Source organism: Bicyclus anynana, chromosome 8, assembly GCF_947172395.1.
Source record: "Bicyclus anynana chromosome 8, ilBicAnyn1.1, whole genome shotgun sequence".
Taxonomy (NCBI): domain Eukaryota; kingdom Metazoa; phylum Arthropoda; class Insecta; order Lepidoptera; family Nymphalidae; genus Bicyclus; species Bicyclus anynana.
Window position 1 is genome coordinate 2,006,553 of NC_069090.1, and position 24,606 is coordinate 2,031,158.

A 24,606-nucleotide genomic window follows, 5' to 3' on the forward strand; every position below is an offset into this window, starting at 1 on the left:
CGCGACCGCGACCTGCAACTGCGACCGGGTCGCATGACCCACGCCTTAGTATAAATTTATATGGAGCACTACACAAAAGTGGTCGCGCGACCTTTTTTTATAAAATGTTTACTTATAAAATTATTGTAAACATGTAAATTTTAAATGATGCAATTGTCATTTGAATTAATTTAATAACACATACTGAATAAATAATTTGCATGCCAAATTGGCAAGATACATTTACATTAACCATCTACATCTACCAACCACCTGTATATATCGTCGTCATCAACCCATATTCGGCTCACTGCTGAGCTCGAGTCTCCTCTCAGAATGAGAGGGGTTAGGCCAATAGTCCACCTCGCTGGCCCAATGCGGATTGGCAGACTTCACACACGCAGAGAATTAAGATAATTCTCTGGTATGCAGGTTTCCTCACGATGTTTTCCTTCACCGATTGAGACACGTGATATTTAATTTCTTAAAATGCACACAACTGAAAAGTTGGAGGTGCATGCCCCGGACCGGATTCGAACGCACACCCTCCGGAATCGGAGGCAGAGGTCATATCCACTGGGCTATCACAGCTCATACCTGTATATATATCATGCATGTATCTACAAATAAATAAATTGATTGATTGATTGACGCGGTCTCGGGCATTGTTAAGTGAGCCATATCAATTCATCCCAGAGTAAAGATATACTGTGTTCATATTAAGCAGTGGATCGCGCGGTCGCAGGTCACGCGTCGCGGTCGCCAAGAACAAGACTTAGAGTGCGACCTCACCTGATGTTAAGTATCGATACAGTCTAAGATGAACGGACTCACTTGGAAGTGGACATGTTTATTCTTTACAAGTCCTTGACAACAATTTCAACTGATGATAAGTGATGATGCAATCTAAGATAGAAGCGGGCTAACTTGTGAGGAGAAGAATGAAAATCCACTTACGGTTTCTACACGCCATCCTACTGGAATGCAAAATAGCTTGGCGGTACGTCTTTGCCGGTAGGGTGGTAACTAGCCACGGCCAATTCAGATAACGTAATGTTTGACCAAACGTTTCAATCACCCAGATGCGGTACAGCAAGAGGAAGAGCTGCTGGCCACCACCGACCTGGAGCCGGAGCCTGAAGAGGTGCAGTACACTGACACTTCGTATACCAGCGCTTCTTTTGAATACATACCAGTGGTCGTCGAAGGTATCAGCCAGCCAGCCATTCAGCCATTTTCACGACCCACAACACATTTTTACATTGTAAAGATGTAAATAATCTTTCTTACATAAAAGTTGAACCGATTTCAAACCGTATTTCAGTTATTTTGATTGTAACACAAAATTACTAAACCGATTTTTAAGAGAATGAAATGGGATCAATCTGGAAGTATACTCTTTCCAACAAAAAAAGTATTTTCAAAATTGGTTAATAAATGACGAAGTTATGAGGTAACCAATGTTAAAAAAAAACAAAAAAATTGAAAAAATTGAGAACCTCCTCCTTTTTTTGAAGTCGGTAACACGTTCGCTGCGGCACTGATTTTTCTGTACTTTCCTCTGGTGTGGTACGAGGTTTTTTGACCTCATACTAGAACTTTATGTGGTCCCGTACGAGGTCCATCGACCTTCTAACTATTGAATACGCTAGTAGACCTCGTACCAGCAAAAAAGGATTTTAGCGTCTTCAAGAGTTAAGAGGTCGATAAACCTTGTTCCGCACCACATAAAGTTTTAGTACGAGGTCAAAAAATCTCGTACCGCATCAGGGTAAAGTACAGAAAAACCAGTGCCGCAGCGAACGTGTTAATAAAATAAGAATAAAGTCTGAATATCTTACCCAAAAGCCTGTGAACGACAATAGTACAAAGCCGAGGATCAAATCCTAGTCCTCACGAATTAAAGTCTGCCCTTTAGCCGTGGAGCCACAGAGGTTATACTTACAGTTTTATCAATATCATATTATCACTATGACAACGTGTAAAAGCGAATGTGGAAACTCGTATTTTTATATTGGAAGAAAAACAATAAAAGTCAGAAACTGCATACTAAGTTACGAGTACACCACAGAATACATAATAGTGTTATAACTATACTTCTCAATATAATACTGATTTACTTGGTGAGATATACATCAGTTATATGCATAATATCAATCTTGTTCATTTACAATTAAATATTATTCATATTTTAAATGAATTATTATTTCAATATACCGTGGATGAAAGCATTTAAAATGTATACATAACAAAATCCGATTCAACTAAAATTTAATTTTAAATAGCAGTTGTTAATTATCAGATTTTTTGAAATTTTCCACGAAATTTTAAAATGTATGTTTAATGTAAATTTATTAATCATTGTATAATGTTTTTACCTACCAACCTGTAAATTTATTAATTATTTAATGTTTTCTTTTTTTTTCAAAAAGAAGCTATCGTATATAATCGTTAAAAATTGCTAATTGTTGGAGGAAGGTTAAGATTTTATGATCTATGACTTAGTTGTATAAAATAGAATATAAATAACCATCAGCCATTTAAAAATGTGAAGCAACAAAAGTATTACCTACTTAATATTCGTAGGTATTGATACTATTTATTTAATAGTTAAGTTAAAAATAATATTGAATATGTTTCAGAACCAAAAAAAAAGAAAAAAGGGAAAAAGAAAGCTGAGGTAAGTAAATCATAGATACGTAAACGTATACACTCGTATTTACTAGCGGACCCAGTCAAGCTTCGCTTTGACTTATGTGCACTTCTTCCCTATCCCTACCCTACCCCTACCCTACCCCCAAACTACCCCTACCCTACCCCCAAACTACCCCTACCCCTGAATTAATTTGTCACAAAAAATGTGATAATTGAAGAACCGCTCGACCGATTTTGTGCAAATTTTACATAAACCATCTACTAAATAGTCCAAACAAAGCCTAACATTTGGCTTGGATAAGTAAGCCCGTTCTTGACTTAAAAATTACAACAAAAAGTGGCATTGATTTATATATATATAGATTATTCTTGCCGTCAATAACAAATTTTAATATAATATTTATAATTTAACAGGCTGAAGAGGAAAAAGTTGTAAAGAAGACTAGCAGTGAACTGTTTCAATGGTCTGAAGAATCGCTTCCTCTAGGTTAGTTTCTTGTCGATCCATACTAAATAAGATGGCCTACTCCCCTATACATTGTCTGCCCCATAAAAAAAGTCCGTCACGAAGAAAACTTTAACCTTTTGGTTGGATTTCCTGTCTGTATTAAAAATAAATTGTATTTGTGGCCCTAAATAGCGAGGTTATTGCGTACTCGTATATTTACAATAACATCTCAATAATTTAATAAAAGAAGATTATGATATAAAAATGATTTTAAATCCCCACTAGATATTAAGTACCTACTCTCTTGTATCTTTAATTCTTTACTCTCTTGGTATTTCGGGGCAATAACGGGCCAACTCCTCTCCAACCAATAAAAAAAAAATAACAAATCAAAACTTTAAACAGAGGAAGAGAAAAAAGTAGAAGAGGAGCAAGTAGTGGTGAAGAAGAAAAAAGGAAAGAAGAAGAAGGAGGAGAAAGAAGAGATTCCAGATTTTGAAAAGGTTAGCAAATGTACTTTATTCTTTACGAATATCCGTAATATTTAACTGACTGCACCCTACGGTTGAAGTAGTTAAAAAGCCCCTCATTGCAATAAAAAAGTACCTGCAGAAAGTTTCTTGGAAACACACACATATTTCACTGTCCCTTACGTGCATGTCTAGAGACACTCATGAAATGTGAATGAAAATGACTTTTAAACATTTGAATTGATATTATTTACGATTCGTTTTTTATACCCGGCAGTTGTGTGCCGTGTATAGTGAAGATAGGGCGGAAACAAAGCTTTATTAGGTGTATTTATAAAACTGCAAAGTTGAGCTTTCGAAGCTTATTTTAATGTGGAAGAATAATCCCTATTTGGTTATTTCTGTGCCTTTATTATTCATCCAAATAGTCGTATAAAATAATCTTTGTGAGCGTTTCTGTTAAAAACAGCCAAAAAATTGGAAAAAAATGAATAAGAAAGAAAGAGAAGCTTGGCTCTTGGAGCGGATAGAAGAATGGCGGGCGGAGATGGAAGCTGAGAAGTTAGTCCTTATACTGGTGTCCCATTTATCTGTACTTAACTATACTACAACTAACTGACACCGCGCGGTTTCATCCGCGTAAATCTCGTTCCCGTAGTAATACAGGGATATTATATAATCTATAGCCACCCTCGATAAATGGGCTATCTAACACTGAAATAATTTTTCAAATCGGACCAGTAGTTTCTGAGAATAACGCGTTCAACCAAAAAAACAAACTATTCAGCTTTATATATTCGTATAGATTATAAAAAGGTAAAGTGTGTGAGCCATTAAGGGTTAGCCGCTGGATCTACTGAGCAGATTTTAAAAATTCTTTACTTTTTACTGAAAATTTCTTAAAAGAGAGAAAAGATTTCGTTCACTTTCTACCGCTCTACGCTTAAATCTTTAAACTTACGCAACGTATTTTAATTAGTTTTCATTAATAAATACAGTAATTTAGAAAGACTTACAGTGGTTGGTAACTGAAGGCCGTGTAGGAAGTAACTGAAGTGGTCGGGGCCGGGTAACCGGTGTAATTAAGCTATTCAACGGATTTTAATGCGGTTTTCGCCAATAGATAGAGTGATATAAGACGGCTATACGCGTAGTTATATTAAGAACATCCTGGATCACAGTTTTTATGTCCGCTGGCGACCAGTAGTGCAAGTGACTACGATCCGTGGTTAATGATCAGCAAAAGTGACCACGGCGAAGTGCTTTTGCTAAATTATGCAGATTTTTTTATAATGAGAGAGCTCTAACAATAAGTTGTGTTATTCCCTCTACAGACAAGCTAGATTAGCGGGTGCGAAAGAGAAAAGACTAGCCCTGGCGCGAGAAAGATCAGAGTTGATGGCGAGGGACAATGCTGAACAGGATATAAGAAGAGATATACTCGCCAAAACTGTGAATTTGTTTAACAGTGAGTTATATCTTTAACCAGAAAGAGGGCCTGCAATGGTTAGAAATACTTAATTTTATGTGTAGGCTGAAAGTCAGTAAGTTTCATGTTTTTTTTAATATAATTTAATTTATTTCGAATAAAATACAGTTGTGCACAATTATGATTTACAGGTAACGTAGATTAAATAATGGTTTAGATACACTACCCACATCTCTATCCACAAGCACAGAAAACATATGTACAACAAGCTAATTTAACAAAATATAGTGGAGGATAAGAAAAAATATTATTTAAAAGTGAACTTTTATCAAACGTACTAATTGTATATACTAAAGTAATATATATAAAAACATAAATATCGTCTACAATGTCGAGTTGTGTGTTCAGGAAGTGTAAACTGTGTGTACTATATATATTAATAAATAATAGAAGACAAAATTTTGCACTCAGTTTTGTAGTCTATTATTCAGATCACTTTTTGCGATGATTTTGCAGGGACGTAACCGATCTATAGTATAAAATTATAATTGACTGTCAATGATAAACTGAAAGTTTTTATAAAATGTGTAAAAAAATAAGTCTTTATAAAATTTGGTTATTCTGACCATCGCAGGGTCTTAATCCACTAAATTAAAAATGTACTAAAAATTTTAATCTTATTTTTTGTTGTTGTTTTTAGAATATGAAAAGCAAAAGTTAGATTTCGTCAGAAACAAAGAGCTGCAAGCGGAAGTAAGTATTTAATTTTTAATATATTTTGTACTTATTTGTTGAAAAAATATTTTTTGCGGTTAGTGGACGCATTTAATTCCGAGCAGGCAAAGGATCCTAAGACAACGAGCGAAGCGAGGAAAGCAAATGACAATCATCCATCCAAAATTTTTCATCATTATTAACATCACGTAGTATAAATTATTTGTTTAGCAATAAATAAAGTAAAGAAAAACGAAAAATATAATGATTTGTAATCAAATCTTTGTTAAAAAATATAAAATCTTTGTTTGTAATTTCGTAACAAACATATTTTTGTGCGCTTAAACCACAATATCTGGCAAAACCTTACGAGGTAGATCAAGTTGATGCGCCTACTACAGAATTGTCTATCATAAATAGATTCATAAAAAAAGTCTGCGATTATTATTTATCTCCAAAGGACCTAAATCCATTGTATCTAATTATTTTGTTACATAAATAACACGGGCGAATAATGATTTTGGCTAAGCAGGGAGAACTAACAGCTAGTTAACTGTCGAGGAAATCTTTAACCCTACAACCATCAATCACAAGTCCGGGAATCCGCTTGTAGTATTTCTCCTTGTCACACGACCACGTGGACCCGGCACCCGCACGGTGTATCCACGCTACGATATTTCGTTTCTACGCGAGTAAAACTGCGGTGCGGCTGCTTGTTTATATTATGAGGTATATCTCTACAGTGGCAACAATACCTCCGATGCGACGGTCTGCCCGACCCGCGCGTGGTCACGCAAATGAACACATACATCCATGTATGGCAAGAGAGTGGAGCCAGCGATGATGGTGAACTGGACAGGAGATTCACGGAGGTTTTGCCTGTAAGTAGTTCTTTCATCATCATCATCATCATATCAGCCAATGGACGTCCACTGCAGAACATAGGCCTCTTCTTCTTCTTCTTCTTCTTTTCCTGGGCCTTTTCCGTACTTGGCCACTAAGGTTTGGCCGTTGTACGTAGGCCTCTTGTAGGGACTTCCAAAGATCACGATACTGAGCCGTCTGCATCCAGCGAATCCCTGCTACTCGCCTGATGTCGTCATTCCACCTGGTGGGGGGTCTACCAACACTACGCTTTGTAGTGCGGGGACGCCATTCCAGCACCTTGGGGCCCCAACGTCTATCGGCTCTTCGAACTATGTGCCCCGCCCATTGCCACTTCAGCTTCGCGACTCGTTGAGCTATGTCGGTGTTAAGTAGTTCTTTATCATCCTTAAATAAGGAATAATGATTTGTTAAACAAATAGCTGGCAAATAGTGTGCTAATAATTTGAGAAAAATAAAAGACAGATAAACTCTTTAACTCATTCATTAATAGATATAGTTTTAAAAAGAAGAAGCATAAAAGAGATAAAAAGCAAAAAGACACAAAGCTTTTTTGCTTCGACAGTAACAATTACGTAATGTACAATTTTTATCTCACTACATATGAGATTTTGAAAAACAATATTCATGATTAAAACACAATTATGCAAATTCTTTCAGATGCTAGCAATGTTAGATGAGTTTGTCGCAAACTCCAGACAGTATACTGCACTTCAAGCTCAAAGTTTTACTGAGGTTGGTAATAAACTTATTCAATCTTAAAGTAAATTGAGAAAAAATGTAGCGTGCAGTCTAAAATCCTAAAGAAATTTGTTGCTGCAGTTACAAATAATTAACTTCCCTAGATATAAATTTTAAATAATAGATAATAATTTTAAAATTATTACCAGATTAATTTGGCAACCATCGCCCATAAATAAACAAATGATTCAAAGGGCACACTAGGAACTCTATGAAGGCTCACATTTAATTTAAAAATCAAACTTGTAACTTGTACAAGCAGAACCTCGTGATTTCACCCATGTTGTTCCCATTTTCGTGGGAATACGTGCGTAAAATATAACCTGCTTGATAATGTTACTTTCTAGTGGTGAAAGAATTTTTCAAATCGGTCCAGTAGTTTTTGAGTTTATTCGTTAAATACAAATCTTTCCTATTTATAGTATTAGTGTAGATCATTATTTGCCAAAGGTTTTTTTTTTATTCTTTACAAGTTAGCCCTTGACTACAATCTCACCTGATGGTAAGTGATGATGCAGTCTAAGATGGAAGCGGGCTAACTTGATAGGAGGAGGATGAAAAATCCGCACTCCTTTTGGTGTCGACACGGCATCGTACCGGAACGCTAAATCGCTTGGCGGCACGTCTTTGTTGGTAGGATGGTAACTAGCCACGGCCGAAGCCTCCCACCAGCCAGACCTGGACAAATTAAGAAAATCTCAATCTGCCCAGCCGGGAATCGAACCCAGGACCTCCGTTTTTGTAAATCCACCTCTGCACCACGGAGGCCGTCAAAATCAAGGTTGTGATCTTGGTGTGATTCTAGTTGTAATACTCTCTTGTGTTTTTACGTTCTAGGTACGTCTAGGCTTACGTGAGCAACTCTTCCTCGCCATACAATGTACATCGTTCACTCTGTTACGGGACCTGGAACACCGTCTGAAATGGGACACCATAAAACTGGCCACATACCACAGGGAGTTCAAAGGATTGAAGCTTAACATTTGGGTAGCTGTGCCTTTGCCGACCAGAAAACCCAAGCCAGTTGAATCTGAACCGTAAGTGTTTTAAACATTCATAACCATTTTTGCATCATGTATCACTAACGGTTGAATTTGGACTTTTAGTAGTTACAAGAAAGTCGGAAGCAGCCGACTTGCTCACATCCATTTGCCTCTGACGCTATTCTATTTTTTTTAATTGAAGAGTTTTCTTTGCGGGTGCCGTTAGCTTGTTTGCGGTTGGTTGCGGTGGTTTGCGAGACTTTTCCCAGTTAACAGGTGACGAGTCAGAACACCGTGTGGTTTTAGTCAGTTGAAGTCCTATATAGGCTTTTTTGCCATCCCGTGGTATCCTATAAGATTTCCCGATGTAAATAAAAGACTTTTAGCACTTTTATTCCTAGCGATTAAACCTGACCAATACAGTCTGACACAGAGCTAATGCTGATAGATTTTGGCCCAAATTGTATACAGAGTTAAAGTTCTTCTTCGATTTCTATTTTTTGTCTTCAAGTCCAATGTCAGTTCAGTGTACCTACTGTAGAGTTAAAGTTACAGTAGGTACACTGATCTGTGGGTAAAGACCTTTAAAGTCAGGAGAATAAAAATCCTCCCGATTCTAAAGGTACTTCTGTGAAGTAAGGTGAGGTCAGGTCTGTGACATACACACTAAGAATTTCTTCAAAGCGAGTTGGATTTTCTTTTATGCATCTCTTTATAAAATTTCAAGAGCTAATTGTTGTGTTTCTGTTTCTTCCAGTGAACCAGTGGAACTATCATTCCCATCGATGTCTGTTGCAGTCAAGCTTCCGAAGACCATAGACGGCTCCAGAGTGTGTGTGCGAGCCGCTCGCTCCACCATTGATCTGCTGAGCGAGAATTCACCAAGTTTCCATTTGCGCCACGAAATCGCCAACAGATATGAAGGTGAAAAAATCGGATTTGTAATATCTGTGGAGTAGGCATAGCGTGGACTACCCACATTGTGGTGGGTATAAATAGAAGACCAAACATGTTTCGACTTTCATTCGAGTAACAGACAGTGGCGAAGACAGATGTCTGCAGTGCATAGTGCAAGTCCATATTGTGATAGAATTATACCCATGGTATGGTACATACCAATTATTGTATATGTCGCCGGGGAAGCTTGGCTCACTGAAGGCTCTATGGCCTCAGACTTAATAATTATCATGTTTACTCTTTAGTTATTTCGAATCGACTTATTATCTAGTAATCTAATCATTTTGCAATCAAAATACTGTTCCGTTTTGATTTAATCAATAATTAGTTTTATTATATGTATTAGTTCTGTGTTGAGATTTTGCTGTCGTAATGGTCAGCAAAATCTACGTTAATTAATTTAATAAATTTAGAATCAAGTTTTCATGTAATTAGGTTTTGATTATTTACTCTTTAAGTAATTAAGATTGTAAAACGTTACCACCATAACGAACGTGGCGGCGATCGACCAATAGGAAATGATCATGTAACTCTCATCCAATGGCATCGCGTCCCAAATGGCGCGTACGCGTGTACCGTCACTGTGTATTCACTCTAGTGAGGCATCCTGCCTCCGTCTGTCTCCGTAGTCTGCTGATTTAGTAATTCAGTTCTAATCGCGTTTTTAAGATGGAATAATCGTCTTCTATTTGTTAAGTATAGTGAAATAGTGATGTGTTAATTAGTGTTATTAAGGAAAGGAAAGTGATTAGTGTCTTGGGTTATTAATTGGTTCAATTCTTTGTTGAGCAGCTTGAGGCGTCATGCTGCTTGTCGCGTTAGTGATTTTGTTCGATAATGTTTCGTGATGAAGTAATTATTGATCTTAAATTGTTTACTGTGGGCATGGAGAGCACGTCGGGCAGGGTTGGTGAGTGTTTACTAGTATTAAAAGGCGCCTTTAAACCACACCCAATGGTCACAAGTCCTGGGACTTGCTCGATGTACTTCCTCTACCACAACTACCAGGGTAAAATAGTAAAATTAAGAGTAGTTTATTGTGTTAGCGATTAGTGAGGTTAAGCATAGCATACTTATTGTAATTGGCAGAGCCGATGACCAAGCTTAGGTCAGCGGTTCTGTCCATATTTTTATTAATGACTCTACGATTTTTACGACATATATGTATACAACTCTATACGATTTTACACTGTTAGATATATTTTCACTATCGGTTGTCTCTATAACTGCCATTTGTTTAATATTTTTTTAGATCTATTTATATTCAACGTCAAAGAACACACCGAAACGTACAAAATCAAAAAGGAACAGGACGACATTAGAAATAAATTCTTCAAAGAGATACGGGATAAAATCAAAGAGGTGGAAAACTTTTTAAAAGCAAATCCGTAAGTAATTCTCTACACTTACGACCAGTTTCTTCATCGCAAGTAACGTCATAAATCAAAAGTGACGGTCTTATTCACTGAGCAATAAAGTCTTCTTTACCACTTACTACGTTTACTGTCACTTTAGCTTTACATGAAGAAACTGGCTGTTAGTCTAAACTAATATTATATAGAGGTAAAGTTTGTGGTATTGTAGAGGGCAATCTCTGGATATACTGAACCGATTTTGAAAATCCTTTTACCTCTAGAAAGCCTCCGTACTTGTGAGTGTCATAGGTTTTATCCCGGGTAAAACGGCGGGCCAATCAGCCACGATTATATTCTTGAATATACGTACTATACGAGTAGGTAGGTACATATATAATATTTTAGAATTTAAACTATCGTGAGTGTTATTCATATTAATTGATTATACCCCGACCTAATATCACGTGTGTTTTAGCCGTGTTTCATAATCAATTAATATATAATATTCATTTTTTTTTAATTTTAGGTACACAAAGAATGAAAAAGAAAAAGAAGAACTGGACAATCTCAACTTGGCAGAGCCACCATTTTTGCCAGACCCAAGAACGTTTATTGGAGAACAGAATGGTAATAAAGCATTCCATCTTTAGGTACCTACTCCTATACTAACATTAGGTATAAAGAAGTAAAATTTCTGAGATTGCAGGGGGTAATCTCTAGATCAACTGAGCCGATTACAAAATGCTTTTACCTATAGAAAGCCACGTTATTTGCAAGTGTAATTGGCTATGTTTTAAGTCTGTATTCCAACCGGAATGGGAATTTTGCGTATTTTTAACAGAGATTGGATTTTTTTGGCTTAGCTAGGTATGATCTGATCGTAGACTTCGTCATACTATCGACGTTCCTTTAGTTTACACATAGGTACTACTACTACATACAAAAACGTCTTCCAAAAACAAAACGTCTATGGAATCTTATAAAATAATATCATTTATAATAATAATAGTATATAATAATAGTATCTTTACTAATATTATAAATGCGAAAGTAAGTCTGTCTCTCTGTCTGTTACGTTATACGACTAAATCGCTTTACCGATTTAGATAAAATTTTGTATAGAGATAATTGGACTTTATAGCAGAACATAGGATACTTCTTATCCTGAAATAGTCCAAGGATTCCGCAAGATTTGTAAAAAATACAATTTCGTGCGAACTAATTCCGCGGGCGTCCACTATTAAACATATAAATATTGTATTTTATTTTTGTTTTAGAAAAGAACTTCGCAAAATACCTAAAATCATGCATGACTCGCATCAGAACGGGCGAAGTGAATCTTAGAAAATATAGGTAAGTTAATATTTTATTGATTATGTAGGTAGAGGTATACGTCTTATAATTATTTAATTAACTACCCAAATAACATACGTATCTTACAATTATTTATTAAATACAGTATTTTTTCTAGGATCTGTAGCGGTGTACTAAATCTCGATCTATTGGTGACACCGCCGCAACCAAAAAGGATTAGAGGAGGAGTATTTATAACAACACGTAAGAATGCCTACTTTTTATCAAATAAAAAATATTTATTATCTTAACTATCTCACCTTAGATAGGCAACTAATTTGTGCAATCGTGAAAAAAATACGTATAATATTATACGGTATTTTTTTTCATGATTTATGGACAATTTTTTATAACTGTAACTCTAAAAGTACTTTTCGTACAAATTTTCAACCTATTGCACCCTCATTGATTTTATTTACGCGACAAAAATTGTCCTTATTGTGGTCTCAAACCGTACCAAGTTTCATTTGAATTTATTCGGTAATTTCAGCGTGATGTCCGGTCAACATAAAATACGGACAGACAGATAAAAAATTAAAAAAATAATAATTTGGCTTCAGTATGGATTATATAAGGCCTTTCGACTAAAATGTACGAAGTATATTCAACGTACAAAAGACGTGTTACAGTTTGATTTTAAGTATAGATAGGTGGAACTGAGACCTTATCACAGGCTCTTAATACCGTAGCGATTCCATAATGTCCCTACATTTCGCACCTTATGGGCCGTGCAGACTACTTTAGTATTTTAGTCGAGTATGTACAATTTTTGGATTTACCATCTAAAAATCGTTTGTACTCGACTGAAATACTAAAGTAGTCCAAAGTAGGCCTAATAAACTTACCGCAAGATTGTTTCATATAGCGATTTTGGGTCTACCATTTCATTCACTCAATTCGTACCACCTGCGGTAACATTAGTTACGCCCTTTACTAAAATTGACAGATATCATGATAGTTTCGCAAATGGTTGTGGTACCCCCTGGATTCTAGGCAATGCCGACGCTTACCACCAACATTTTGACATTAATTGGCTTATAGAAATAGAAATCATTTGTTAGCACAATACTTAGCTACATAATAACTTAAGACTGATACATTTATATCTTACAACTACTTAATGTTAATACTAGAAATTGTGTTACGCCAATAAAATAGACCTGACCATAGTAAAAATATACCTGACTTAGCTTATATTGTTGTGAGTACATCAGTACCCACAACGCTGGTATTCTGCCAGACCCTAATGAGGGAAGAACTGAACATAAAATCGGTTATATTATGAAACTAATAATAGTTAAGTAGAGTAATTTCAGAAGAAAGAAACAGCGAGTTAAATAAGAACTTGCTTTCACTTTCTTTTAGCTCTTCTTTTTCTGAATTTCTACCTCATTCTTCCACTAAATGAAACTCTGTATACATCGAAAATATGGTTTATTCATCAGTAAAAATCTAATCATACAAACCTTCTCGTACATAATTTCTAAAATATCTAGTAAGGTATTGGAAAATCGTTCCTTTGGCAGGTATTACAAAGCTCGGGCCTCCGCTAGTCGTTATTAAGAAACCCTGATTCTCTAAGCATCGATCTACCAGAATGCGTTTCCAACTCTTCTTCGCGAGGATTTAAGAAGTCAATGCCAAAGCTATTTAAGCCAGAGACACATTTTCTGTACTTCTCAACTTGTGTGTCACTAGACTCTTCTTCATTCTTTTCCAAAACAGGTTCTGTTCACTTTCTTCTTTTGGCCACACTATGTAAGTCTTTGTTAGCATCAAATAGTGTAATGTGTTTGGTCTCAGTCGCTTTGGGATTTCTTCTAGAAGAACTAGAATGAGATCCTCGCGGCGTGTCTCTAACAACCTGAAAGTGGATGTATCATATTGAGTGGAAGATAAAGAAGGATATATTTAAAACCTAGTGATAACATTGTCAAACTGATTTCCGGGGGAATATTTGATATCCCTTCTGTGACATAAAATTTTAACACCTATAGCTTTTGCTATAGCTCGTGCTATCCGGAGGTATAGGTTACGCCTCTTATGCCTTTTGTTTCAATGGCGAGCATACTCTTTACAATTAACGATGGCTGAATCAAACATGGTGGTTAATACCATGATCATGATTTGTCACAAATTAATACATATTATTCAATACAAGCAGAATCTTCTTAACAAATTAAATCCATCTGAGCCAACTGATCAACAAATAAAACGATATCGTATTTTTTAACATACTAAACCTTTGCCCAAACTTCCACGGCAACAGACATTTAATTATAAATGTTACATTAAATTGGTGCATATAAGAACCCACACTGGTGAAAAGCCTTTTATTTAGTAATAGCTACAGGGTGTGTCATAATTAATGTCAATAAATACATCACCTTTGTGGGACAACCTGTATATTAGTATGTGTAATCAAAAATTTACCTATGCTGAGCAAGATGCATCTCAAACTGACACCACTGGCTTAACAGAAACCTTTTCGAAATTATAAGCATGATCATACGAGAACGGTCCATACAGGATACAATATTTTCCAAAATAGAGAGACCGACCTGGAAAGAAAAGTAGTTCCGATTAACTTTTTACTTACTAAGATGTTAACAAGGTATTATTTTGGTAATATTAGATGATTCGGTAAACATTGTACAACTTTAAATTGCAAAAATGGAAAAAAAAACTAATTAAAATTATCAATTTGAAAAAAACATTTAAATTTATTTATATAATCTACTAATCCATGTATTAATTAAGACAAGCGAAACAAAATAAATTATAACATTAGCTGATAGATTTTGTAAAACATTAAATTGTTTAAATGGCAAAACTGATATAAGTGACCTATTCAAATTTGTTTTGACAAGCAATATTAAAAACGGTTAAGCCGTTTATGAATGTTGCAAATATTGAAATATTTGTACATATCGATTTCATGTAAAACGAATCCATGTTATTGCCACCATTTCATCACCACTAGAATATTTTGAAAACGTTGACTTGAGTTGACTCATGAAGTCGTTAATTTAACTTAACTTAGAATTATGTGCAAGCAAGGTAAGCTAATTAGCTTACCTGAAAATCTCTCTCATGAAGGCATACGCTAATATTACAATCTTTCTCAACGTGTGGGAGAAGGTCATCCAGCACCCATGCTCTGTCCTCGTTGCAATAAGACACAAATACGTCGTAGTTGAAAATTGTGTCGTCTGAAAAAGACATCTTTGTTAATATCTTCTGTCACAGAGCTGCTTCTGCTTCTATTTCTTAGCATAGTCCCACTACGTGGGGTCCGCTTTCTAGCATAATCTCGCCCAGTTTTCTCGGTCTTAGGTACAGGGAGTCTTCTGTCACAGAGCTTATTCGGGAAAATACTACTGTTTATTATTAGAGACACATGACACTTAACATCTACGCCTCAGGTTGGTGGACAAGCAAGTAAGATTCGTTTCTTACATACCCTGTGATTCTGTTTATAGGCGATATTTTTTTTTATTTATTAGTATTGTTAGTAGTAGTAGTAGTTAGTATCCTACCCTAGTTTAGAACTAAAGTCTTCAAATTTGTGTGTAAGTAATTAAATCTACTGTGTCTGCGAGAATTTAAAAAATATTAAAAGAAAATCTTACCATCTGGAGAGTCATTTTTGTTGATCAAACTTAACATCGCTGAATTTCGGACGGTTATTAAAAAGTATTTAAAATTCTTTCTAAAAACATAAGCACATAACATAAATGGCAACAACATCGTCGGTAGCAGCAACAGTAAATATTTATTCCATCCCTCAGATAGTATTACATCTAAGTCTGTAATGTCTCTGGTACTTGCGCTGCAAGTGGGTACATTATAAAGTCTTGTTGACTTCCCTTCGGTTATTGAAAGGCATTTGTACTGGCTTGCATAGTCTTCATAATCTAGTAGTAAATAGTTACCAACGACTTCATCATTAAATTCCACTTCACAAGTTTCTCTTTCTTCACAAAAACTGGTAATATTCCTCCTCTCATGTATAACTTTGTTATAATCCTTAAATCCTCTATGAAATCTCAAAGGATCTACAAAATCTTCACCGATAGAGTAGAAAGTGGTGCTATTGAAAAGCAATTCATTGTTTGATGCAACTTCATATAAATCTCTGGCGTGGCAATTGCAAACTAGAAAATTGCCGGCTAAACCCAAAAACGATAGTTTCTCTATATCAAAATACATATTTTGTGTTATAATATTTATGTTATTGTTTTTCAGTGATAACAATTTAAGCCTAGGCATTGCTCTAAATGTATTGTTTGGCCACGACGTCATTCTGTTGTTGTCTAAGTCGAGAATTTTTAGATTTGTCAATGTTGCTGCCACGATTTCAGGTACTGTACTAATCTCATTGTTAGTTAACTTGAGAATTTCTAAATGCGAGAAATTCCTAAAACCATCCATATTTCTTAAAGTAACATTAGCAGCATACAAAATTTCCAAATACTGTTCTAAACCTCCCAATACTTCGGGTGTGGACAGAATTTCATTGTTACCAGACACATCGAGCAGTCTTATAGAAGTTGTATTAAACGTATTGTTTCTTAACCTTCCTAAGCCTGTATTACACAGTGATAACCTTGTTAAACTCTTTGCTATTTGACTAAGAATGCCAACATTTCGCGATCCGAATCTCGTATAAGAAAAATCCAAGGACTCCAGTAACTTTAAACGTTTAAAAACATTAAGTGACCCATATTCAATCGGCAACCGATTGCCATGTTGGTCGTAAGCATAATTACGACTTAAATCCAAATGTCTCAGGCTTTTTAATGATTCAAAAGCGTTTGCATCAATATGGTAAATATTGTTTTCACTTAAATATAGTTTTCTTAATTCTGGCATTCTTTCAAATGTGTTAGCACCAACTACTTGTATGGAACACGCACGAAGGTCTAACTCCCTGAGACTACGAAACGTCTGGAGGTGTAAACCAGTTGACCATTGACTTAAAACTGGAAGAAAAATAAAGGGTTCAAATAATAATGTCGGAGGAAGTAATCTGAACAGAGTTGATTGTTGGTTGCATAAAGCAAATATTGTTAGCTGGGTCGAACGAAACAGTTTTTTATTAGAGTGCATTATTCGTTTAATTAAAATAACCAGTCAAGTGCGATTATTTATAAATTAGCGGACGCCCGCGACATCGTCCGCGTGAAATTCAGTTTTTCAGAAATCCCTCGGGCACCATGGATTATTCGGGGATGAAAGATAGTCTATGTGTTAATCTAGAGTAAAATCTATTTCTTTTCCAAATTTCAGCCCGAAAAATCCATAATTCCCGCGGGGTGTGAAAAACTGAATTCCACGCGTACAAAGTCGAGGGCGCCCGCAAGTATTTTATACATTGTAGATAGAACTTACTGCTTAATTGAAATTGATCTGAAACGTCCAACTCCCGTGCATCGGTAGCGTTCATGTCAATCCTATACATGTCGCTGTATGGGTCCATAGCACCAAAGTTGTTGCCGTACACGGTCAAGAACTCTAGCGTATCCGCCAGTCTACGGTTGTAGGAGTCTTCCATTCTAAATATCTGAAAATTAGTAAATAGTAATAAACTAACGAGAGACGTTATAGCCTAGAAAAAGTTTTGCAGGATGGTGCTAAAATTAGTGTATGTCGCGCTGCTCCGGTAAAGCATAAAAAAGTTTTAGGGTGGTTTTATGAAAGAGCAAGTTACCACTATAAATGTTGGCTAAGTTATAAAAAACCACAATCAGGAGAGCTATACGTTATTATGACTGAGAGGCGCAGGATCTTTAAAAATAGGTTGAAGTGGTGCCTAAACAATGAGGATCAGATCAGGATGGATATATTGGCTTCCCATCAAGCTGACAAAAACTTTGGTAAATTTTGGAAAGCTACTAAACGGCTCGACTACAAAACGTGCAAACATACTGTACACGATCAAAGATTTGTTTACGGACAACTTCAAAGTAAAACCACTACCTGTTTGTGACGAGGATGAGCATCGATCCAGTCAAAATGTTAAAACTGTATTGTATCGATAACATAATCAAAGTAGTTTAAAAAAGGAGACGAGGTAAGTCGCCTGGGTTTGAAGGTCTGAGCTTAGAGCACATTCAGAATGCGGGTGATAAATGTTTCAATGTCTTGGATGAACTACTTTCAATTTGCATGAATTCTGGCTATCTACCTATAAATCTCATGAAAGCAGTAGTGGTTTCTGTTCCTAAAAACAAAACTGGTGATCTTTCTAGTCTCAATAACTATAGGCCGATTTCTTTAGGAAATATTATTGGAAAGATACTGGGGAGACTTATTTATTCGAATGTTAGTCAAAATTTATAGATCGATGACGCGCAGTTTGGTTTTCGTCCCGGTCTCTCAACGGATTCTGCGATTTTTAGTCTCAAGTCTACGATTAGCTATTATATACACGGGTATAGACACGTCTATGCTTGCTTTTTGATCTGAGCAGAGCTTTTGACAACTATTAGTTACTATGGCAAAAACTTAGAATCAAAATAATGTTATAAAATGGGGCGACGCACTCTATAATGATTTTAGATTAGAGTGTGGCGTGCGTCAAGGTGGGCTGACCTCTCCGGACCTTTTTAGTTTATATGTCAACGACCTGATTGAGGAACTGAGAAGTGCTAAAGTAGGCTGTCATATAGGTACAACATGTGTAAATAACCTAAGTTATGGAGCATGTCACAGATCCTATAACTCACCGAAGGAACTCTAGTTAGGTAGGAGTTGGCGATGCTCAAGTATTTGAATCGGTGCTGTTTCGAGTACTTCGTCGAATACAACCTCTGCTCCAGGCTCTTCACTACGTTGCGAGTCTCTGACAAGTCGATTGAATAATTCTTATCTGTAAAAAAATGGATCATCAATATTATCATTATCTTTTTGGAGTTCACTCCATAAATAACGATTTCGATAAAAGACAGTCTGTATAAAAATTTTGGAAGAGCGTTTGTTAAGGGATTTGCGGCGCTGCCGCAGATCCCTGAAAAACGCTCCATACAAAATGGTACGAATTAATGACGTAGCAGGTACATAGTGATCCTTAGATTTGTATGGGCGTTCAAAAAAAATTACTAATATCTTTGTTATTTGTGCGTTTATGTTTATAGTTATTTATTAAAAAATGTCACATTTAATGTAAGGAAGCTAAAACTGTATGAATTTTCATCTAATTACGATAAAACATTTTTAATAGGTTTGTAAATTTTATAATCTTATTTATTTCGCAAAAATCCAGTCAATCTTTGCTTTTTATGTAAAAATTAGTTAACATTGACCTTATTTACCCAAATCTATACTAATATTATAAAGCTGAAGAGTTTGTTTGTTTGATTGATTAAACGCGCTAATCTCAGCAACTACTCCTCCGACTTGAAAAATTCATTCAGTGTTAGATAGCCCATTTATCGAGGCTATATATTATTCCCGTTTTTCTACGGGAACGGGAACCACGCGGGTGAAACCGCGCGGTGTCATCAGCTAGTGTATCATAAAAATTAATATATTCAAACCTAGTAATCATCCCCATTGATTTTTGCTTAAAATTGATGACTTACCGACGTTTCTGGTAAATTCACCGTATTCCCCGACCCATGACTGCACATCTGTCATGTACCCCGTAAGACAAGGCGCTTCTTTTGGAATTCGCTGCCATTCCGGTCGCGCCTCCCCTGCCGCCGCTGTAGAGATGAGCAGAACAAGCCAATACAGTCTGAAAATAGAGATTATTTATCAATACCAGCCTATTTTAACAGCCCATAGGCCCAGGGCAAGTTTTTTTTATTACTCTTTACAAATTAGCCCTTGACTATAATCTCATCTGATAGTAAGTGATGATGCAATCTAAGATAAGAAGCGGGTTCTTGTTAGGAGTAGGGTGAAAATCCACACCCCCTTTCGGTTTCTACACGACATCGTACCAGAACACTAAATCGCTTGGCGGTACATCTTAGCTGGTAGGATGGTAGGTTTAGGGTAGGGGTAGGGTAGTGGTAGGGTATGAGTAGGATAGGGATAGGTTGGGAGTATAATAGGATAGGGATAGAGTCAAAGCGATGCTTGTCCACTAGTTTATTATATAAATTTGAAGGCAACATTTTAGAATTCATTGACAATCTATTCTTTGCGATAATATTTTGTCAATAATGTATCTAGCTCACTTATCGATTGAAAATATAGATATGTATAAAACGTTCAATCAATGATATGCTAGATAAAAACAATAATATGATATTGTATATGACAAAGTCAGACAAAACACTTCTTTTACGATATCATCTACAGATATGCCAACTTCTTGCCTTGAGATTTTTAACGTTTATTTAAACATGCATAGGTAAATTATTGATTTCGTTTCAAAGTCACTCAGCGGGCGATGGAGCGAGCTATGCTTGGAGTTTATTTGCGTGATCGAATCTGAAATGAGGAAATGCGCAGAACCCAGTCACTGACATAGCTCAGCGAGTCGCAAAACTGGCAATGGGAGGGCACATAGTTGGATGTTGGGGTCTCAAGGTGCTGGAATGACGACCCCGCACCGGAAAGCGCAGTGTTGGTCGACCCCACACAGGTGGACCGAGGATGTCAAGCGGGTTGCAGGGAACCGCTGAGTGCTGGCAGCTCGGTACCGTTGTGCTTGGAGGTGCATGCATGAGGCCTAGGTCTAGTCGTCCATCGGCTGATAATAATAATGATGATGAAATTAGTTATACTTATATTTAATTTTATTTGCAATATAGTTTTATGTGTAACTTCGTTGTAGAGAAAACTAACAACTAAAGTATTCATATTAGTATCACGAGGTCCTTTCGATATCTATGGAATTCTGAGCCATTCTTTCTCTCTATACGTTTTTAGTGCAAATTCTCATTATCTATAAAACGGTTTGTTCATGTTTATTGTATGGGATGAAAATATTTAATTCGTTCTGTATTTGAAGTTTATTTTTTCATAAAGTAATTTCAACTGTATTCATGGTTCATGAGGTGCCTTGTGGCAGGTAGTAAAATTTGACAGAGAGGTAGTTTAGTGTAGTTAGTAAAACCGCTAAGAACGAATTTCGTAAGAGGGCCAGATTAAGGAGATCTAAGGGCGGGCAAAGTCGCGGGTGGTGGTACTGGTGGTACCTAATGTGGTATAAGTTCTGTACAAAAAAGTAAAGCAACAACGATAAGTAACACAAAATGCAAAGATATGTGCCACTAACGCAGGTCGCATAGTGATGTATGTAAAGATAATGAAACTTATGTATCACTACCTGAATAGTTGGCTTATCTGTGGACGCTTAAATACTCAATTATCTAACATATTCGTTTATTTATAACAAATGGCACGTGTATGACAAACTAATTAATTTTAGAACGACATATTTAAATAACATATTATAATAATTTAAAACATAATGATTAATGGAACCACAATGGATTATTGGAATTACACTGAGTACCAAGATGGTGTTGTTGTCTCTCAGAGTAAGCCCGTGTAGTAAATGAGAAAGAGAGATAAATATATGTAGTAATGGTACGTAAATGAGAACTAAAGGAACGAGACAAAATATCTTAGATATTATTGAGATAAGTGTTCAAAATAGGATAGTCTAAAGATAAAGAAACTAAAAACATCATTCAAAATCGAGCGGAAACTTTCTGGGAAATTATTAGGCAATCTACTCGCAATATATTTTTAATGATAAAACACTTTTTATCCATTAAACAGATGGGTGAAGGTCGTTTCTAATACGGATCTTAGACTATAACACAGTATTTTCCCGGAAACGGGAATATAAATATTTGAAAAAATAAAAAAAAAATTAAGTCTTTCATTCAATTAAAGATAAACATAGAATCTCAAGAGAGAATTTGCTAATGCTATGAGAATGTTATGTATTGCTTTATTATCAAAAATAAGTGATATTATAATTAAACAATTAAATTAAACATTTTTTATATTTTGGAAAAGAGCATCAATGTAATTTAATTGTAAGTACCTTCGCTTACTAAGATTGCTAACATTAGCATATTAAAATTTAATTGATTATAAGTAATTTAATAATTTTATGGATTTTATTATCTGAAATAAAGATTATTATTATTATTATTTACCTACGTGTGAGAGTCCATTTTTAACGTATTTGTAGTCATTGCAAAAGAGAGATTTGACTTTTCAAAATGCTTTTCTAATCTACATGAAACAAATTATTTTACATTCAAACTTGGACTTACAAAATCTGTAATAAATAAAAATAACGGTATATATAATATAAGCAAAGTAATAAATGTCGATTGTTCTTTTTTTGTTTTTAATTTAATAAACATGAATATTTTTATTAATCTAATCGAAAACCAAATACCTACCATAGGTATAAATAATTATAAAACAAATTATAAATTAATTAATTAAATATATTCAGTAAATAATACTTACATAACACTAATAATCATTTTACTGATCCATTAATTTTTTTGTCAACCCATTAAAAATCATTTTCTTATTCACACCCTTCACGTCACTTCGACAATAGGAACATATTCGTAAACACTTGTGAATCCACGTAATCACTTATCAATTAGTGATATTTCAGCATATTTGTTACATTATTCGCACTAAAAATCACTTTTCCGTAATCTTAATAACTCAAACTGCACTTTCCGAAAAGTCTTAACGCTTTTTATTAAAATTCACGTTTATTTTAATGAAAATAATGACGAATATAAAATTACGTTTGATATTGAATAATATTATCTGGTGATAACAGGCGATTATCTTATCCCGCTATATGTTGAAGTTATATCGAATGTTATGACACATCATATTATGTCTGGAAGACCTAACAATCATGGATTTGTATCGCCGCAAGTTTTTAAAAAATGTGCAAAGCGCATAATTCCCGTTTCTTTATTAAATCGCGTCCTGTTTTAATTTGAAATCTAGTTTAGATAGGTAATAGATCACTGATTGTGTTCATTTTATGTATTTATTTTAATTTTTGATTCTTTTCAGTCAGACAGAATCTAGTTAAATATACTTAGGTAGGTAGGTAAATATTGAAAGTAAGTAGATAATTATTGTATCTTAACGATAAAGCTTAAAAATATTCAGAACAGATTAAACTGATGCATGATCAATATTGTTTATAGTAATAATTGACAAACTAAGCTAATTGACAAACTACAAAGTGCATGCAAGGAACATACCGTAAAAAGTGCCACTCCGAGTCCATCTACCATAGGTGAAGGTTTAAAGCCCCAATCCCTGTAATTATACCGGCAACCGTGCCCTTTACATTGAAACAGCAATACTGTTTGTCAGCAGAAGTAAACGTATATTACTTCTCTGGACGAGCTCTATATCAACGAGCTCTACTTCTAAATAGTAACTTATCTTTAACTAGCTGACGCCGCGCGGTTTCACCCGCGTGGTTCCCGTTCCCGTAGAAAAAACGGGAATAATATATAGCCTATAGCCTTCCTCGATAAATGGGCTATCTAACAATGAAAGAATTTTTCAAATCGGACCAGTAGTTCCAGAGATTAGCGCGTTCAATCAAACAAACAAACAAACTCTTCAGCTTTATTATATTAGTATAGATAGATGTGTTAAAGTTTAATTCCGTAATTGCTATTAAGTTAAGTTTAAAAAAAATATCGGGCTTATCATCTGCTTATTCTGTCCAACATTACCACTACACTTATTAAAAGGTGTTACATTATTTTAAGCTTTATGATCTCTGCTTCTTTTTTTCATCCAGGCATGCTGGCATTTGTCGGATTTCCAGATATGCCTTCAGCATGATAGTACACTGCTGGACTAATCATAATAATTTACAACAATCAATCAATTATTCATTTAAGGTATGGCTGTTCTAGAAAACGCAATCTCAAGGATTCAAACAATTTTTAAAATATCGCATAATTTTCTATACGAAAAATTCAACTTAATCATTAACTTTGTAATATTCAAAATTATCGATGAAAGCAAAACCTAATATTTATGTTGCCCGTTCCTGTCTACTCCTGCCCGCCTCTAGCCTAAAACGTCAAATTCAAATCTAAAATTCATTTATTTTAAGTATTTTCGAAACCGGTGATAATAATTAGTTGAAAACTTGAAATTAAAGTTACGAGGGTTCCAAACGCGCCCACGTCACTTAACATCATTATTAGGATGTTAAAAAATATGGTGCGAGTAGATTGCCTCGAAAACTCCGGGCCAAACTATCATTAATGATAGTTAAGAATGATTAACAATAATTTGGCCAGGAAAGGGTAAAGGTCGTTTCTTATACGGCTCTTAGACTATATAATAGACATAGATTTAAAAAACCCTATTTTTCGATATTTCAGTGGAGGTCCCACAACAGCTGAAACCCATGAAGTACCAAGTGCAGTACCGCGCGCCCTCCCCCCCGCCGCCGGGCGTCACCCGTACCCCCGAGGAGATCGAAACCGAACTGAAGAAGGTCGAGGCTCAATATGAAAAGCTCGCTTTGGTTTGCATTGAGTTAGTACCTACTGAAGATATAATGTTTTTTTTTTATTTCCTGAATGTGCAAGTGGAAGGACTTATGAGGAGAAGAAGGCCAAAGAAGAGATGGCTGGTTTGTGTGAAA

The 24,606-nt window shown here is 35.4% G+C and overlaps 3 protein-coding genes across 3 annotated transcripts in view; 1 reads left to right on the top strand and 2 right to left on the bottom strand.

The window, feature by feature from the left end:
- LOC112045132 (fatty acyl-CoA reductase 1) overlaps nucleotides 1-2,051 on the bottom strand; it is a 29,112-nt gene extending 27,061 nt beyond the window's left edge. The window contains exon 1 of the mRNA XM_052882759.1: nucleotides 1,925-2,051. The gene's annotated coding sequence lies outside the window, so the exon portion shown is untranslated. The remainder of the gene's footprint in view (nucleotides 1-1,924) is intronic.
- The window catches only part of LOC112045114 (dynein axonemal intermediate chain 7-like), a 37,935-nt gene that overhangs the window by 6,792 nt on the left and 6,537 nt on the right, over nucleotides 1-24,606 (top strand). Inside the window, exons 3-18 of the mRNA XM_052882846.1 lie at nucleotides 1,062-1,193; nucleotides 2,622-2,659; nucleotides 3,058-3,121; nucleotides 3,488-3,585; nucleotides 4,022-4,113; nucleotides 4,887-5,020; nucleotides 5,682-5,734; nucleotides 6,439-6,576; nucleotides 7,241-7,315; nucleotides 8,159-8,358; nucleotides 9,062-9,228; nucleotides 10,514-10,649; nucleotides 11,143-11,243; nucleotides 11,894-11,969; nucleotides 12,088-12,173; nucleotides 24,341-24,497. Coding sequence (XP_052738806.1) covers nucleotides 1,062-1,193; nucleotides 2,622-2,659; nucleotides 3,058-3,121; nucleotides 3,488-3,585; nucleotides 4,022-4,113; nucleotides 4,887-5,020; nucleotides 5,682-5,734; nucleotides 6,439-6,576; nucleotides 7,241-7,315; nucleotides 8,159-8,358; nucleotides 9,062-9,228; nucleotides 10,514-10,649; nucleotides 11,143-11,243; nucleotides 11,894-11,969; nucleotides 12,088-12,173; nucleotides 24,341-24,497 — 1,747 coding nt within the window. The remainder of the gene's footprint in view (nucleotides 1-1,061; nucleotides 1,194-2,621; nucleotides 2,660-3,057; nucleotides 3,122-3,487; nucleotides 3,586-4,021; nucleotides 4,114-4,886; nucleotides 5,021-5,681; nucleotides 5,735-6,438; nucleotides 6,577-7,240; nucleotides 7,316-8,158; nucleotides 8,359-9,061; nucleotides 9,229-10,513; nucleotides 10,650-11,142; nucleotides 11,244-11,893; nucleotides 11,970-12,087; nucleotides 12,174-24,340; nucleotides 24,498-24,606) is intronic.
- LOC112045113 (toll-like receptor 13) lies at nucleotides 13,468-19,770 on the bottom strand. Its single transcript, XM_024081191.2, has 7 exons — nucleotides 19,556-19,770; nucleotides 18,701-18,843; nucleotides 17,364-17,535; nucleotides 15,602-16,954; nucleotides 15,048-15,181; nucleotides 14,403-14,530; nucleotides 13,468-13,833 (listed from the first exon to the last, which is right to left on the bottom strand). The coding sequence occupies exons 1-7, from the start codon at nucleotides 19,608-19,610 to the stop codon at nucleotides 13,620-13,622; spliced, it is 2,199 nt and encodes a 732-aa protein (XP_023936959.2). The 5' UTR covers nucleotides 19,611-19,770; the 3' UTR covers nucleotides 13,468-13,619.